Below are 18,049 nucleotides of genomic sequence, written 5' to 3'. Positions count from 1 at the left end.
ACAGCCCCATTTTTACTTGCTGATACATGAAAAAGGAAGGCTCATCTAAGTACAGTGAGGGAATGAATCTTCTTAGTCAAGCATTTTCCTTATAGTACAGGCCTACAATTTTTATGATAATGAAATCAAGCATAAGAAAAAATATTTATTTTATAGGTATGTGTGTGTGTGTAATGCAGAAATTATTTTCTGCAAAAGAAATTTTACAGTGAAGGTATAATGGAATAAAAGACTCTTTACTTAATATCTCCAAACCCCCTTTGTGTCTCAGCATATAAACCAACTATCCCTTCCCTGATTTTATCAGTGAGAAAACAATTTGCCCTCCTCTGAACTCCACTTTACTTTCTTTTTCCCGTTGTTGTGATTCTAATCACTTTTTCTATTCTTACGATTATTTCCCGGCATGTATGTCTTAACTCTGCTCTACTGTTGTGATCTCATCAAAGGCAGGAATTCTATTTAATTCAACTCTGAACCCAGTTTAGCATCCGGTACAATGCATACAATACAAAAAATATTTGTAACAGGGTGACTTCATAAGTTATTTTGTTGATACTTCTCTGCCACAAATTAATTAATTTAATTAATTAAATGTTACAACAATTAAATGTCTCTTCTTTGGATGGGTTTCTCTGTACCTAAAACTCATTCTTTCATCTCCTCCCACTTTGACACCTACTGGCAAACTCCTACTAACCCATCAAAGCACATCTCAAGTGTCACCTGCTGTTTGTGCCTGTGCCCTCATCTAGATCTCCTTAGGACTCTACACATAATAATAACATTATATCATGTTTTTTTTAATTATTATATAAATCTTTAAGGGCCTCAAGCACAACAAGGGCCATTCCATTCATATTTCCATCACTAGCACCTATCCCAGCGCATGCCCGAGAACAGTGCATGGTAAGTATTATTTAACGGGCATTGCTGATAAGTGCTGGATCAGTTAATTCTGCGATTATAGTTCAATATGGGCCATGGTTCATTAATACTACAAAATATTTTTAAAAACTACTAATGAAGTTCCAATACTTAAGCCCACTGTCACCATTACCACCATCATCCAATGGAATTTTGGACTATTCGGTAGTGCATACCGGATATGTACAGCAACAGATTCCCCTTCCTCAGTTTTCTATACTGCTAAGCTTAATCATGACCTTTTTGCACACTGATGCCTATGAAGGGCTGAGCTATGCAAGAAAATAGCTCACAAATGCTTCTAAGAACTCACATTTATTTTGGCTCATCTGATCACCATATCCGCTCTTGAGTTTTGATACGGGGTGGAGTAAATCTGTCAGTCACTTCTACTTTATTATGACAGCTGGTGCTACTTGGCAACTACTCTGTTCAAATTAACCCTATAAAAGCACTTTTTCACATTAAAACTAAAACTGTGTCTCTCTCAACTCCTGAACAATTGGTTGAGAAGGTTAAATTCACTTACTGAGTGACTTCACTTACTCTAAATAAAGCCGAAAAGCAGATACACTAAAAGTTGCTTTGACAGTTTTTTTTTTTTTTTTACTAAATTTGGCAGCATTATGTACAAACACCAAATGAAACACTCTTAATGTATCTGATACCTCCTCATCTCTGCCTTTCAAATCCATTGCACCCTAGTCATGAATAATCCAGAATACTTTTTATATGCTATTTGACCTGTGAGAAGAATGAAAGCCATAATTCAAATCTGTTAATGACTGCTAAAAGAGACACCTGACCAATTATTTCCTTGTTACGGCAGTCCTTGATCCTAGGCTTTTTCTCTGTGGATGTAGAGTTCATCCCATTATTTTAGCCACATCAAAAGTAGGGCATTGGCTAAACAAACATGCATGATTTATAAAGGCAGCCATATTTTAGTGACATAAAGCAAGCCGTCTAGTATATAATGGGGACCGTATGTTCAGATGCCTCTTCAACGTATTTCTTCTGTTACCCTGTAGAATGAAAACCCAGCCTACTAAAAAAAACAGGCTGAGAAACGTAATTAAAGAATAAGAACAAATTCTAGATTTATGAGCAAGTGCAATGTATTTACTAACATGTTATAACAATAGAACAGGTTATTATCAATTTTAACCATGATTCAGCCTACCAATGCACTTGGTGCTGTCTTGATCTCTGACTTCTAACAAAAATACCTGTATTAAGAGAAAATTCAGCTGCAACTTCCTAAAAAATGTTAATACTGTTCTAAGAACATTGGGTATGAGCAAAAGTTCACTTTTTCCCTCCTAGCATTCTATTAGAATAATCCTTCCCCCCCCCCCCCCCCCCCCCCCGCCCCCATTCTCTTAAAGAAAAACAGATTTGGAAACTTTAAATGGATTGGTCTCCCTTTTACTTTCCTCACTCTCTGGTCTTGAGGTAATTAATGTCTACTCAATATCATGCTCAATCATGTTTCCCCTGGGACAGTACTTTCAATTAAACCTTTTATTTCATCCAGGAATGCCTGGTCTCATTGACCACTGTACTTTTTATCTGTGGATTTATGATAATCTAATGCACATCTCCTCACAGGCAGAATGGCCTTATGAGTCCTTATTGTTCTTATGCCAGAAGAGAAGTGAAAAACAAAATTAGCTCCTGCGGAAGTCAGGAAGGAAACCACATTTGTTTAACACAGCAAGAGGCCTTTCACTACCTGCCCAATGGCCTTGACCATCACGCTGCCCTGGCCTCTCAATGTGCTGGCTGCCCTTGCCTCCCTGCTCCAGTCTGATAAGACATGCCAACTCCCTTGAGAGCTACTGAGAGCTGAGGGGTGAGAGGCAACGCAATCCTCGGGTTACATTTTCAAAGGGTTGTGAAGGAAGTGAGACATTTACATGCTATTGTTATTCTTTTCTGTAAGAAACCCTACAGGTTAAAGAGGAACCTCTGAACTACTATCTGACAGCGAAGGCTGGGCTTTTAGAAAAGTAAGCCACTAGCCTGTTAGTACCTATTTGCCTTTACTTTCTTTCCAGTCAGGACCCACGTGATTTGGTTTCTATTTTGGAAGCACACAAATTATAGTGACGTGTCACTAACTTAACCACCGTGAAAAATCACATATATATATTTTTACGACGTACTCAGTTATGTAGCTGAAGACAAGGCTCGATCTAGTATACTTCTATCTCTTCATGATATGCGGAATAAGTCACTGTTTTATATATATATATCCTCTGACATGAACAAGTTCAGCAGCCTTCATCTTTAATTTCCTTGCATGCCTACATAGCACATAAAATTATCAAGTTCATAATTGCATTAATATTTATTTATATAATTTATTTACAACCTGTCTAGTACCAAAGAGGAATTGAGGTGGCTTGCGTTAATAATTACACTGAAAATATCTGCCAAGTCGTCAACAAGTTGCTAGTGTTGACAGAGACCTATTTTTCAAATTGAAGAATTCAGAACCCTGAGATTTTTTGCTAAATTAAGGATGGTCAAAACCTTACTGAACAGTGGTTCTAATTCATTCACTTCTCTTTATGTGTAATGGAAATAAGCTTTAAATAGACTATGACTGTAGGTACAGACAAGGCCATTTTTATTTTAAAAAACTGGCTCTATTTTTTAAGGTTGTATTTAGATTTTTAAGTTTGTATTTAAGTTTGTAAACTTGCTTCTTACAACTTGAACTTTATGTTTCTCTCTGTCAAAAGGAATACTGGTAAATTGTGCCTAGGTTTCAATTAGCCAACAGGGTTCACTCACTCCACAGTATCGCCAAAACATAACACTACATGGTAATTCATATTCTATTAGATAAGCTGTATTTAAAAATGTCTTATGGGAAAATACACCTAAATTTTCATGTTTGGAAAGAAGGAACACATCTCCTTTTGAGCCAACTACAAGAGTGAAGGCTTTCATGGTATCCACAGCAATGGTGGCCACCAGGAGTAGATTGGAGGAAGTACTACATCTTTGTGTATTAACTACTATAGCAACAAGCACCATAGTGGCAGAAGGTCGAAAAGGTGGCCATGAGGGAGATATCTGCTGGCAATATGTTATTCTACATTTACTTAAGAGAAGTCACTCTTTAGGTCAAATGCTCCCAAGGCATTCTGAACTGTAGAACAAACAAACGCTGAGAGGCAGACTCCTGTGGCCCATTCATATATAGAGAGATCATTCATAATTCAAGGCACTATCTGTATTGAGAGTCATGCCAAAATTTGATGCGTAGAAATTCAGAGAATAGTATTTTGCAGTAAGAAGAGGTCTAACAGACCAATTAGTTCAATCTCCTCGTATTGTAGATAAGGAAATTTTCCTGTTTACTGTCGATTTTTAAATTTTGATAATTTTAGCATTTATTAGTTTATCACTATCTCCATAATCCAACTCTTATTTCCAAGTCCCCAGTCCAGGTTGTGGGTGTCTACTGTAGAAAGGAAATCTACATGGGATGGGAAGAGGAAGGAAAAAGCTTCTTTCTCACCTAGGGAGAAAAGTAACAGGAAGGAGGACAAGAGTTTATATTTAGCAAGAGTGTCATGGCTAAAAAAAGTTGAGCAACAAAGTAGGGAAAGGGGCACACCTTATCCACTTTTGCTTCTCTCACACTGTATTTACATCAAGAAAGAACTCAAGAATTTCTTTGTGAATGGAATTCAGAAAGATAAGACCTGAGCAGTTAAATGACTTTTCTAAACTTGAACATCTAGAGCAGCAGTCCTAGGTCAATAATGTGAATCTTACATCCCCAAAGAATATTCTTTCTGCTATAGAACAGTGTTCTCTTCAGCTTTCCTAACTTAATGTGAGAGACTAGAACAATTTTGGGCCAGTGAGTTATGCCTCCTTGAAGTGTGACTTTGCTGTTCTTTCCAGCCAAGCATGGATTCTAACCACCCAACCTCCGAATCCTAATGGGCTTTGTGACTTGCTTTGACAAAGAGGATGAGGCACAAGTGATACTCTGCAAGCTGCAAGACTAGTCATACCCCTGCATCTTTGTTTTTACTGTCCCAAGAATGCCATGTAAGTAAGCTGGACTAGCTTTCTGGAGGATGAGAAGACATTAACTGGAACTAAGGTGCCCCACCCAACAGCCAGAACCAATGGACAGCCATGTGGAGGAGACCATCTTGAATCTTCCCACCTAGAAGATGCTCCAGTTGAATCCAAGCTGCAGGAATAAATCCAAATGCAGCACTTATAAGCAGAGAACTTACGAACACAGATTTTATAAAAGAGGGCACGAAATAGATCTGAAATCTGACAGATTTCTATATTATCCCTAGAAATAGTCTTGTTATAGACATGCAAATTTTGCTCACAGGATAGCATAAGTAGCCAACAATATTATCACTATAGGCAAAATGTTCCTTTCCTCTACTCCTTCCTTTTCTTCAGTTTTCCTTCCTGCTATTGGCTCACGTTCCTTCATATCCCTGGCCTTTCTACTATCCTTGTTTCTTTGAATCAATCCCTGGCCCAAACAGAATCCCATCTCATAAATGAATTTTTAAAATAATTTTAAAGTCCTTCTTGGTTTCTTCCTTTTATATAACTTCTGGTTCACTATTAACCTCTTGGCTTATTCCTTAAATTTGCACAACCAAAGGAAAAAAAATGTGTGCAACTATTTTCCTCCCATTAGCCTGCCCCAGAGATGAAAGGCAGTATGCCATATTCTTGTTTCTTTAATGACACTCAGCATTGTCTATAAGTTCTTGGAGTTCACGGATCGCATCTTAGCATATTTTAAAATACCCAGTGTGACACAGCACCAATACACGTTTAATAAATATTTGATCAGCTAAACTAGGAATAGTAGGTGTTCAGTATTTGTTGAACAACTGAGTCCTTTTATCATCAATATGGACCCAGAAATGGAGGGAAACAGACGTCCGAGAAGACAATTCTTCTGAACACAGATCTCTTTATGAGTATCACAGAAGAGAAACATTTGGCCTCAGGGAGATGGAGTGCCAGCAAGTAATGGGTAAGATATTTTGGTTGGGTGTTTTTGTGTTTTGCCATTTTTAGTTTTTATGCTTGTTTGTTTCTGTGTGTTTTTCCCCTCCAGTGGGAAGTCAAGGGTCTATGGATGAAATATGTAGCTTCTGGGAAGGAGAGGAGGGATAAGGTGAGCCCTTTCAAGTTAAGCTGAAAGTCTGTAACTTCCCTGCAGGGTGCTAAAGCCAACAGTTCCATAAACCAGAAGCCAGAGACTCCAATATACATGCAATAACGACTATCAAGGGGAGGCTTTATTGCTTTTGGGGATATTTTTCTCCATTCTACTAGTATTACTTCCATCTTCATCACCACCTGGCATTTAAATGTAGAAATGTAACATAGAAATAGATACATCCTGTAATAGGGGCACCTGGGTGGCTCAGTTGGTTAAACATCGGACTCTTGGTTTCAGCTCAAGTCACGATCTTGTGGTTCTTGAGTTCAAGCCCTGCATCGAGTACCATGTTGGCAATGTGGAGCCTGCTTGGGATTCTCTCTCTCCTCTCTCTCTCTACCCTTGCCTGCCAGTCTCTCTCTCTGTCTCTAAAAATAAATAAATAAACTTAAAAAAATTAAATATATTCTGTAATAGAGAGATACCACATTGAGTGTTATTTGCTTCCAAAAGGCAGCATGATAGGTCAGAAGAAAGAAGAGAGGAAGGAAAAGTAGAGAATGAGGAAATGTAAAAAAATTACAACATTTCCAGCTGTTAAACAATCCTTCCGCGGTTCTAAGTCTCTAAGAAATGTAAAGAATTAATTACGGAAAGACTAGGTGATAAAAGTCCTTCATATAACTCAATAAGTGTCCAGGAAACATAATTGAACTCGTTTATAATTGAATATCCTGTCATCGGGGCAGATTTAAAGAAGGGTAAACTTAAAGAGACATAACAATATTAAATGTCCTTTTGTCTTTTTAATGTTTGTGATTAAACATTCTTTTTAGAGACAGCATTGGGGCTGTTGTGGGGCTTCATTTAGGCAGCAACAGGAACCTAACAGTATGTGATTTGTACTTAGGCATCTTAATTTAAATAATTATAATATCTTAAAGAAAAAATGCATCTTAACTTCTTCAACGTTTTATTATATCTGACAAGTTCAGTAAAAGGGCACCTATCTATTCGTGCATTATGCGTCATATGTTCTGCACACTCATTAAAAATAATGAGAACATATTTAAAAGTCATCGCCCAGAGAATCTTTGGGGACGGGGCATGGGAAGAGGTAAGTGGCAACAGATTGTGATTTAAGTGTCTATCTCTGTTTTATCAGCCCCCTTAGGAAGGGGGGAGGGGAGAAGTAGCAATCTTAAGCTGATATTCTTTCTTTAATGATAAAGATCACACATTTTCCTGAAAAACAGGCAGATGAAAACACGTTCAAACCTCCAAATACACTTTCAAAACGAAATGGACTATGGTGGCCGTTTCACATGTTCGGTATTTACTTTGATAACAGCTGGAAAAGTTAACCACGATCAATTAAGGCTGTACTTTCTTTTCCTTAATCTTTAAATATCCTTTACAAAATGAATGCATTTCCTTATCTTACACCAAATGTACCTTAAAAACGTACTGATCACAGGCATAGAGGTAATTAAGCAAATCAAGGTCATCCCCCGAGTTTTGTAACCACCTTCTTATCCAGCTGCTCCATATCAACAGCTGGCATGAATTATTGGAAACATTTGGCTAACTGGATAATAAGAAGGATATAATCTGTGGCTGGTTACAATATTAATGCTTCTGAGCTGTTTAAACATTTATGTTTAGAAAACTCTTCTTTTTTTTTCTAAACTCCAGAAGCCTAATCATGGCCACAGTGGTCACTCATAAGACATATGTTTTGTGCCATGAGAGTATAGCCGAATCTCATGGCTCTTCATCCTTAACACTGCAGGAGAATGCAATTAGGCCCCAGTCTTTCAAAGTGTCACGAGCTTCTTTTCAGCATAGGACACTTCTTCTTTCACTACCTTCCAATCTCCAACAAAACCAGTCTTGTGATAAAAGTCATTAAATGTTTTCATTCTGACACGTGGAAGCCATACAACCAGGCAAAATGGCCGCACCGCCTCCATGCGTTCTAGTAATGATGAAACAGAGCTTTTATCATCATCAGTTTTATCAAGACTAGATTTTGCTGACAAGGGTTCAGTAAAATTCTTTCAGGTATAAGTACCTCCCAGGGAGTAGCGAAAGACTACAATTCCCTCAGCCTTGTGGGCTACTGAACACATTAAAAAAATTGGCAAACATTAAGGACCTAATCACTTAGTACACAGCATTAACTGACAGAAGGTGTGATGCACAGTTCAATGAGGTAGAAATCTTAAAAGTTTTGACTTTGACAAACAGTGTAAATTTTGGTAGGGGCAATGTCTCTGTGCCTCATTTTCCCCATTTTTAAGATAGATTGGAACAGCTAAACATAGTTGCTTTGTGACAGTAAACGAGGATCACTTTCTTAAGTGCTCTGAAATCTCTGCCATGAGTTCAAGCATAGCAGGATGGGGGGTGGTAGAATATGGTCCATGTAAGGAGCCAATGGAGCATACCTTACCCTATTAGCATCCATCCTGGAGATAGAGGAGAGAAGGGACAGAGGTGTAACTGCAAACAAAGACCAATAACCCAATCTTCTAAACTGCCCTAGAAGTACCTCTCTTTGGTATGTGTCTAAATCTACAAGTTACAAGGTGGCACGTAACAAATTTTGAGCACAATCAAATTGAGTGTGGAAATTTAAAAGCACAATCGAGTTGGGCCTGAAAAAGTCAAGTACAATTGAGTTTGCCTAAATGAATCAGGTGTAATTGAGTTGAGTAACTGGATTGTGCTCAGCACTGGCCTTTTGCCAAAATGAGGGGCACATGACCAAACAGACACAACTCAATTGGTCTTAAAATTTTCACAGAATTATTTTTCTTAGAGCAAAAAAACTGTTTGCAGAATGGAAACATAAAGTTGAAAATTTGGTCATGACAGCTAGTCAGTTATAGCTATTAAGTTATCCTATAGGCCTTTATGTTCCTTATAATAAAACCACTGTTCCAATGATTCTCAAACTTGAGTAAGCATCAGCACTATCTGGAGGGCTTGTCAAAATAAATCTTTATTTTATTTTTTTAAATTTTTTTAAATTTTAAGTAGGCTCCACACCCAATGTGGGGCTTGAACTCACAACCCTGAGATCAAGAGTCACATGCTCTATCAACTGGGCCAGTCAAGCTCCTTAAACTATACCTTTAGCTCCAACCCTAGAGTTTCTGATTCCTCAGGTCTGAAAGGCATCTGAGAATTTGCGCATGTAAGAAATTCCGAGGTAATGCTATCCTGCTGATCTGAGACCACACTTTGAGAACCACTTCAACTGAGCTGAAACACTTAAAAAATATTTTTAAATAGTTTCAATATTTAAAAAATATCTAATATTTTAAATATTAGGCAATAATACTTATTGTTTGTGTATGTCTTTATAAGTAAACTGTACTAGATTATGCAAATGTATTCATGATCATTTAAACTATCTAAATTGTCATTTATATTCTATCAATACTATCGCTATACTTGCTGTCTTGGTGCAGCTGTAACTAGATATTGCTAGTGACCTGAAATTTAAGGAAATCGTTGCATATTATTTTTATTTGGTCTAAAGTAATTGTATCAGGAAGATAATGCATTAGAGACAGATTAGACAGACATAGAGTAGGAGCCACAGCACCTTTAGCAATACCTTTTCCAACCTTCTATACCATCTGCTTTAATAATGTGTAGCTTTCATTTATTCAATCAACAAATATTTACTGAGCATATAGTGTGCACTAGGCACAGGAAATAACAACAGAAGATAATGTAATTTGACACTCACCACATATTAGCATGTATTCTCAGCTAATTCTCACAACAACCCTATAAGGTAGGTGTTGTTATTATCCTCATTTGACAAATGAGGAAATTGAGGCACAGAGACGTTGAGTAAGATTGCAAAGCAGGGATTCATATTCTATGTGCCCTATTCTAAACACTTTACACATTTAATGCTAACAGTCTCTCAGGTAGGCATTACTCTGATCCCAGCATTAGGGATGAGGAATGGGGGCTCAGGGAAATAATTTAATCAAGACCATTCAGCCAAGTGAGGATTCAACCCCACCAACTGATCCCAGATCCCAGGCTCCAAACGATTACATTAAATCCAAATACAAAGAGCTCTTAGTAGGTACCCTACAGTCTTTTCACCCCTTCCAATTTATTCCAAACAACACAATTTCTCATGTTAGACCTTGCTCAGTAAGCTGTCAAGTTGGGCTGCCTACTATCTCCTTGATGTATTTTATGTTTTCTAATCTCAGAGTATTTGAAAGTGCTGTTTTCTTCGCCCTGTAAGCCCTGCATTTGAAATCCTACTCAATTAAGACCTTTCTCAAATACTGTTCTATTCTTAAAGGGTTTTCTCAGCCCCCCAACCTTAATCCCATAACACTTAATTGCATAATTTGATCAACTCATAACTCTTTTTTTCTTTATAGGTAGAAGCTCCTTGAGGACATGAATGCATCTTATTAATCTCTGGAGTTCACGTTGCAGAAACATGACTAGGATTAACTGAATACTGACTGAATGGAATTGCAATAAGGAGGGGAAAAATTATTGAAGAGAGAAGCAGAAACGGAGGCTCTATTTCAGCAAGGACTCCATCTTAAGTCTCGAGAACTGTGTTATCTGGAGAACCCATAAAATATAGCTGTGTTTTGTTTTCTGCATAATTATCTAAATTCCAAAACATAACTCCTGCACTTTGGTTTAGGTAGACAAATCATTCTGAAATCATCCTTCAATTTCTGCTACTTATCCACAAATAGCTGCTATAATATTCATTCTTCCTTAAGTACCTTGGTTAATTAAGCATGGAATCATTTGAATCTAATAGCCAAAGGGAATAAAATAATATATCAGTTAAATGAGGTTCATCTAAGATTTCAAACGAAAATTCTGGCATGATTTATGACATTAAATAATTTGGCATTTGAAGGTATGAAGTTTTCACTTCGTAAGAAGATAAAAAACAGTCAAGGAGTCGGAGCCCCATGTCATTTGCAAAGGTAGTCGCAGGGATGAGTAAATATGGTAGTGTAGGAATACACTGAGCTCAGCAGCTATTAGGGGAGTGGCCACACACATGTGTATCTTTTTTTTTTCCTCAGCAAAAGCAATATTCCTAAGTGAAGGTCAAATCCACATGACCAACATTGCTAACTTTTGAATCTCGATCATGCCAGGCAGGAGGAACTTGCTTGCTTGAAATAGAGTTCATTCCACTTGCAGAAGCCAGCATTTAATAGCAGGCAAGCTTGGCAGGTAGAAATTATAAATACATTTGAAATTTTCTCAGCTCGTTTTACCCACCAGGGGTTGCTGTGATTTTCAGGATAATTTAAAGATAAGGCAGCAGGTCAGAACATGAAACATTAAAGAGGTTAACAAAGAAATGGCACAATGTTTTTTTTTTTTCCTCCCCAATAAAGGAAAGACGACACACACATGCGTGTGCGTGTCTATGCACTTACATGACAAACAACACACACTCTCTCTCCTCTGTCTGTCTCTCTGAAACTCTCAAAAACTACAGGCAACGAATCAATAGAAAAACCTTTCGTTTGTCATGATCTTTCCTAAACGGACACTTTGCATAAGAAAACAAGAATTTTGGTTATCAGGGATAGAAAAGAACTGGCAGAGCATGTCTGTTTCAGAACACAGCCAACAAAGCCCTGGTTCCGTAGCGCAGTTTTATTTCACTGCAGACAGCGCAGTTTCACCTTCGGATTCTATTACCAACGCTAATCTCAAAGTCCCTTTTGCAAAAACGTTCCTTATGTGAACACCTCTTTAATAAACTCTCACCCAGTCAGGGGGTGAAGACATCAAAGGATCTTCGAGCCTGGGATTCTGGAAGGATTACCTTTGAAACACACAGTTCTTTTGGTAAAGATACTAGAAAGAGCTAAATAGTTGTGAGGCTAGTACATGAATTCCTCTCACCTGATTTTGAACCCAGCCTGCCACTGATGGCATGAAGGCTGGCTACATGTGCTTCTAAATTTGTGATCCCAACCAGTTGTCCTGCCTTCAGGGGGAAGGACATGGACCCGCAAATGAAAGAATTCAGCACAGTTCTCATGTGGCAGGTCAGGAGAAATGGCCAGGAAGTGGGCGCTCAGGCCTCTGGAATGACAGAGGGTCACATCCGAGAGACCATCCTATCTTGGGACTTCCTGTGTAACTGCTGACCACATGCTCCCTTGGCTGTAAGTGTTAAGACTTTACAAGAAGCTAAGATAACAAGGAAATAAGGAAGATTTAACTGTCAGAAAACAGGCAGAGCAGTGCTGTTAAAGGGGTTGAGAGCTCATGAAACAGCAAGGCTTAAGAAAAGGAACAGGACGGTTTCTCAGAGCAGGAAAACAATAAACGTGGTTTGTTTTCTTCAAAGGAGATAGAAGAAGACAAAAGCAGGAAGCACTGTCCTTCCCTCATCCTGCCAGATTTTCAATGGAGAGTCAAGTGTGTGCATCAATCATGATAAGGGAGGAGAGACCAAAGTGATAACACCTTCAGTTTTTTGAAAGAAAAACACAAAAACGCATCACATAGCACACTGTTCTTCAGTTTGCTCTTTCAAAGAGTGCAGTGCGTGTCACACTAGGAAGCAGCTAGCGTTGAAATAGTACCGTGCACGCCACACATGACCTCTCTTTAAACTTCCCGTAGGATTCTTGCTACTTAGCACCCAAGGAAGGCATGTGGGCTGGACAAAGAGTACTATTCCATATTTCTCCAGAACGAAGATTCTGGGTCCACACTACTTCGGTGCTTATAATCCTCAAGAATGCGGTGCTTTGCTGTGGCTACAAAGCATATTCCACATATTTAGATAATCACAAGTCAAATAGTTTTTAAAGCGTCTAGACTGTTTGCCAGAGAATTCTAGGAGAATGAATACTAACCACAGGCCCGCCAAATTTGGTATAACACTAAAAACAAAACAAAACAAAAAAAAAAACCCAAAAAGAACAAATAATTTATTTGTACTCATAATCTCACAGTTGCACAATTGATGTAATATGCTCCCTGGTGGGCTTGGCCTATGATGTCACTTTTGGGGACGGAAATCAAATTTCACTAAATTCTATTAAATGAGAGTGAACTAATATATACAAGCTGCCTGACTTACCAATTCAGTTTCAAACAAAAAAAAATTTTTTTCTTGGTAATTCAGTATTTTGGATACCAGTATGTATTTTCAAACAATAGTAAAAAATCTCTGTTCAAAACAGTGGTTAGTCCCAGGCAAGCCTGAATAAATCTCTTTTACCCGTAATGTATCTAAAATATAGTATTACATTTTTATTGTACTTGATTCTACAAGAGGTGGCAAGGTACTAGAATAATTGCAGCTGACATATACTGAGAACTTACAATTGGCTGGAAACTATGCCAAGAGCTTTGCATGGATGATCTCTTCTAATCTTCACAACAATCTTATGGTATAGATGAGGAAACTGAGCCTTAAGAATCATTTTGTGAGCTGCTCTAAACCACAAAGAAACATTGTATGATGGTGAGCTTGCAGAGTTGAACTTCAGAGACAATACTAAGCCTTAAGAAACCCAGGCCTCTGGTTCCCCTTAACAATAAGGGACCATCAATAGGTTACTTAACCAAACTGGACCTGTTTCTTCATGTACTAAGTTAGAGTCAGACATACAGATTCTTTGGGCTCCCTTTACTCTGAAAATTCTATTGTTACATTTATTAACTTCCAGATGTAGTTGTGTTTGATTGAGAATACATTCAGAGTTTCAAACTGGGGTAAGGTCAGCATCCCTCTCCCCCTTACCTGGGGCAGGCAGAAAGCTTCTAGGAAGAAGAAATTAGCTGTGGAATTAGGAATTCTAGAAGACATAGATAGGAAAGGGGTATAAGAAACTATTAGAGGAGAAACTAGGGTCTCATGAGAGTTTGAGTTCTTAGAGGGAGCTCTGTTACTAGGTTCTTTTGCTGGCTGGGATGTTTCTCTTTCTATGCAGGGTTTTACTCATTCCAGGACCATAGTTGAGGAGAATACCCAGTCAAAACTTCTTTCCTTGTTCTTATCCCTGAAACAGGTACATAGTCCCAGCAAAGCTTCCTAAAAGTTGTATCTCAAGCAACCAAAGAATTGGACAAGAAGTGAAAGGGCTTCCTGTTATATATACACGCTGCCTCTTTCTAATTATTTCTTCTCACTGTGGCTCTTGGAGAGAAAGACCAAAGTCTTTACGTAAGTAAGGGATTGAAAGAAAAATCCATCTGCATTTTAGAAAAAAAATATTCGGACTCCAAGTTTCTGCAGCATTTCTTTTTAGGAAGAATAAGAAGCTTCAGTGAGGAAGTGAGACTGAAATTCATGATTCTGCCTTCCAAAATGGCTGGGGATGGAGGAGTCAAGTGGGGGAAAAGAGGTGGGGAATATAGTCTTTATGGCTTATACCACCTAATCTTCTTCCCTTCCCTGTTTTACTGCAGATCTACCTAGAGCATTCAATAGGGCAAGGGAAAAAATGGACAAGATGATGTGAAAGAGAAGGAAGGACCAGAAATGTGGAGAGAAGGGGGTCCTTTGGTCAGTACTAAGGAGCATTAATATATGAGAGAGGCGATTCAGGAAGGCTGTATATTCAAACATGAATATAAACATAGATAACAGAATATCAGGCTTAGAGTAGATATCTTAGAGCTTATCTAGTCTTACCATGTTACCAATGGGAGAATTTTTTCTAGAGCATCTCTGACAAATGGTAAGGCAGTCTCTGTTTCAATATTCTAAGTTGCCTATTTTCTTCTTGGACAGCTCCAACAGTTAGAAACTACTGTAACTTGTAATATTATCACTTCCAAATATTTGTTTTGGTACCAGCTCAAGGAGGGGCGGGAAATGAGTCTTAATTATTTTTGCATCCCCAGAACCTCCAACTTAGTGCAGAGCATGTACTTAGTAAATTGATCGTCTACTATGTAAGTATATTAATGGATATAAACTACCTGGAGAAACATTAATCCATACAATTAACTCTTTACCTATTTTATAGCAATCAAAATATGCCCTAAATTTTCCTTTTTGCAGGCTAACTATAGTCAGTTTTCTCAACTAACCTTCACTGGTTCTGATGATGTAACTCTGGGAACCTATCATATTACCTATATGTACCTTTGTCATTTCTTATATAGATTCAAAAGAAATTAAAAAAAGGGGTAATTAAAAGTCCTTTTATCACATCTATTCCTTTTTATTATTAGTCATAAAAGTCCTTAGAATTTTCTATAGTCTTCTTAAATACATACATCAATAATAAAATAATAAGTGTTCACTATTTTAAAAATGAGAAAATTAAAATCTCTCATAATCCCAACATTCTGGGTGCATTTCCTGCCATTTGGGGGGGGGTTCTTTTGAAGATATTTTAATGTGATTTGATCATGCTATAGATATCATTAAAAAATTTTTTTTTTAATGTTTATTTTTGAGAGAGGCAGAACATGAGCAGGGGAGGGGCAGAGAGAGAGGGAGACACAGAATCCGAAGCAGGGTCCAGGCTCTAAGCTGTCAGCACAGAGCCCGACGTGGGGCTCGAATTCACATATTGTGAGATCGTAAGCTGAGCCGAAGTCAGATGCTTAACCGACTGAGCCACCCAGGCACCCCAATTTTTTTTAATGACTATATATATCATCTATACCTACTTTTTAACTTAATGCACTATGAGCATTTTCTCATGTTATTATCAGCTCTCCACAGAGACCATTTTAAGTATTATATTTCACTGAAGAGCTACCTAGTTATTTATCTAACTAATACCTCTGGTTGTACAGCACCCAATATATCACTACAATAAACAGGGCTTTAGAAAACAAATCCATGTACATGAATTTTTTCCACATCTTTCTTTGATGATCAGTTTAGGACAGATTACTAGAAGTGCAGTTAGTAGGTCAAAGGATATACATTTTTAACAAGACTTTTGAAATTCTCTTCCTCAGGATACATTTCCCAGCCCTCAAGACTAGATTCCCTTGTACCTGTTACTACAGGACCTTGCAATTCTTTTTTATAACCATCATCATTTTGAATACTTGGTTATATTTCTTTCCTTTTAGACTGCAAACTGCATTAAGGTAGGGCATGACCATTTTTGCTGACTGCGTTTTGCATAAAGCAAACATAGAGCACGCAAAGGGTATTTTATTTTGTTGAATAATGTTAAATTGCTTCCTTAAAAGGGTGTTTGAATTGGTACCCCGGAAGCACTGTTGGCATTTATCCAACTCACCGCATTAACATCATAAAGCTATGATACCCCCAAATGGGACAAAATACTTAGTGTGATTCAATTTTTGTTACAGATGAAACCTGTGACTTAGAACTCATCTCTCAGCTATTATGAATTCACTGGGTATAGTAAACTCTGCACCGAAGATTCAGTGAGACTGTGACCTGAACATTACCAGCTCTCGGGGAAGAAAAGCTCCTTCTTGACGGGCGATGACCAGCGATGCTGTTTCTCCCTGCTTGGTGCTCCTCAGCATGGCCACGAGCTCTTCTTGAGTTCGTCCAGTGACATCTCTGCCATTTACCTAATGGATGCCATCATATGAACAGATCACAACACTTTTCGTCTCCTTCTACCCTAGATGGTTTCCACAGGTAAGTAGCAAATGGGCTCCTACAATTAATAAAGCTTGGAACAGATGAAACTGAACACATGAGCCCAAACCAACTATGCTCAAAGTACCAATACCGCACTGACCATCATGACTGAGGTGCCAGATCCCTTTGTTTCTATATATTTAAACATTTTTTTTAAATTTTTTTTAACGTTTTTTATTTATTTTTGAGACAGAGAGAGAGCATGAACGGGGGAGGGGCAGAGAGAGAGGGAGACACAGAATCGGAAGCAGGCTCCAGGCTCTGAGCCATCAGCCCAGAGCCCGACGCGGGGCTCGAACTCATGGACCGTGAGATCGTGACCTGAGCTGAAGTCGGCCGCTTAACTGACTGAGCCACCCAGGCGCCCCATATTTAAACATTTTTTAACGTTTTATTTATTTTTGAGAGAGGCAGAGAGGCAGAGCGTGAGTGGGAAAGGGGAAGAGAGAGAGGAAGACACACAATCTGAAGCCGTCTCCAGGCTCTGAGCTGTCAGCACAGAGCCTGACATGGGACTCAAACTCACAAACAGTGAGATCATGACCTGAGCCAAAGTCAGATGCTTAACTGACTGAGCCACCCAGGCGCCCCAGTGCTAGATCCCTTTAGATAGTAATTAATAGTTTCTCATGGGATGTTACATTCTTAGGAAGGGAAAATCAAAGTGAGAGCGGAGAATGATTCCTACAACGGGAAAGAAGTAGATTTCAGATGCTTAACTGGCACCATTTTCTGCCTAACGCTAAAAAGCAAACAATGGACCACAGTCACACAGCAAATTTCTTTGGAAGTAAAAGTCTTTTGTTACAATTAGTGTTCTCCATCTTTGAAAATTATAGTCTCCGGGTCATCATAGATTATTGGAAATTATAATTTGGAGCTGGATTAATTACTTGGTGCATCTTCTTTCATAACTAGAACTATATACAAATGTATAGTGTTGCTTCTATGCCATGAGAATGTTAAATAAAACCGGCCAGTTTCAATGAGGATGGTTTCTTGAAAGGCAAGTTAACAATATATATTTTGCTAAGAAGATGATGCTATCACACAAAAATACATGGGAGGGGGGAATTCTCTTGCTTTGGGGGTGTTTCAAATACCTCTTTATAAGCCTAGATCAACCTGAGGCAGGCTGGCCTACGCCTGTGGGAAGTTTAAAGAAACTGTTGCCAGAATATGGCTATAACTCTGAGACTTCTTAGCCATAATTGCATATATGATGAATTCCTGGATGATTCAAATTCCCAGGAACCCTAAGAGGTAGATATGAGAAGGAGGAAATAGGGAAGAGTTCTCTGTGT

At 38.3% G+C, this 18,049-nt stretch overlaps 1 protein-coding gene across 5 annotated transcripts in view; it reads right to left on the bottom strand.

The window, feature by feature from the left end:
• Positions 1–18,049, bottom strand: part of PARD3B (par-3 family cell polarity regulator beta) — a 1,009,985-nt gene that overhangs the window by 430,124 nt on the left and 561,812 nt on the right. For all 5 annotated transcript variants that reach the window (XM_086719408.1, XM_025934777.2, XM_086719410.1 and 2 more), the window contains one exon: positions 16,544–16,672. In XM_086719408.1, coding sequence (XP_086575534.1) covers positions 16,544–16,672 — 129 coding nt within the window. The remainder of the gene's footprint in view (positions 1–16,543; positions 16,673–18,049) is intronic.

Source organism: Puma concolor, chromosome C1 (genome assembly GCF_028749965.1).
Source record: "Puma concolor isolate L17-30 chromosome C1, mPumCon1.1.hap2, whole genome shotgun sequence".
Lineage (NCBI taxonomy): Eukaryota > Metazoa > Chordata > Mammalia > Carnivora > Felidae > Puma > Puma concolor.
This window is presented reverse-complemented; position numbering and strand designations above follow the sequence as displayed.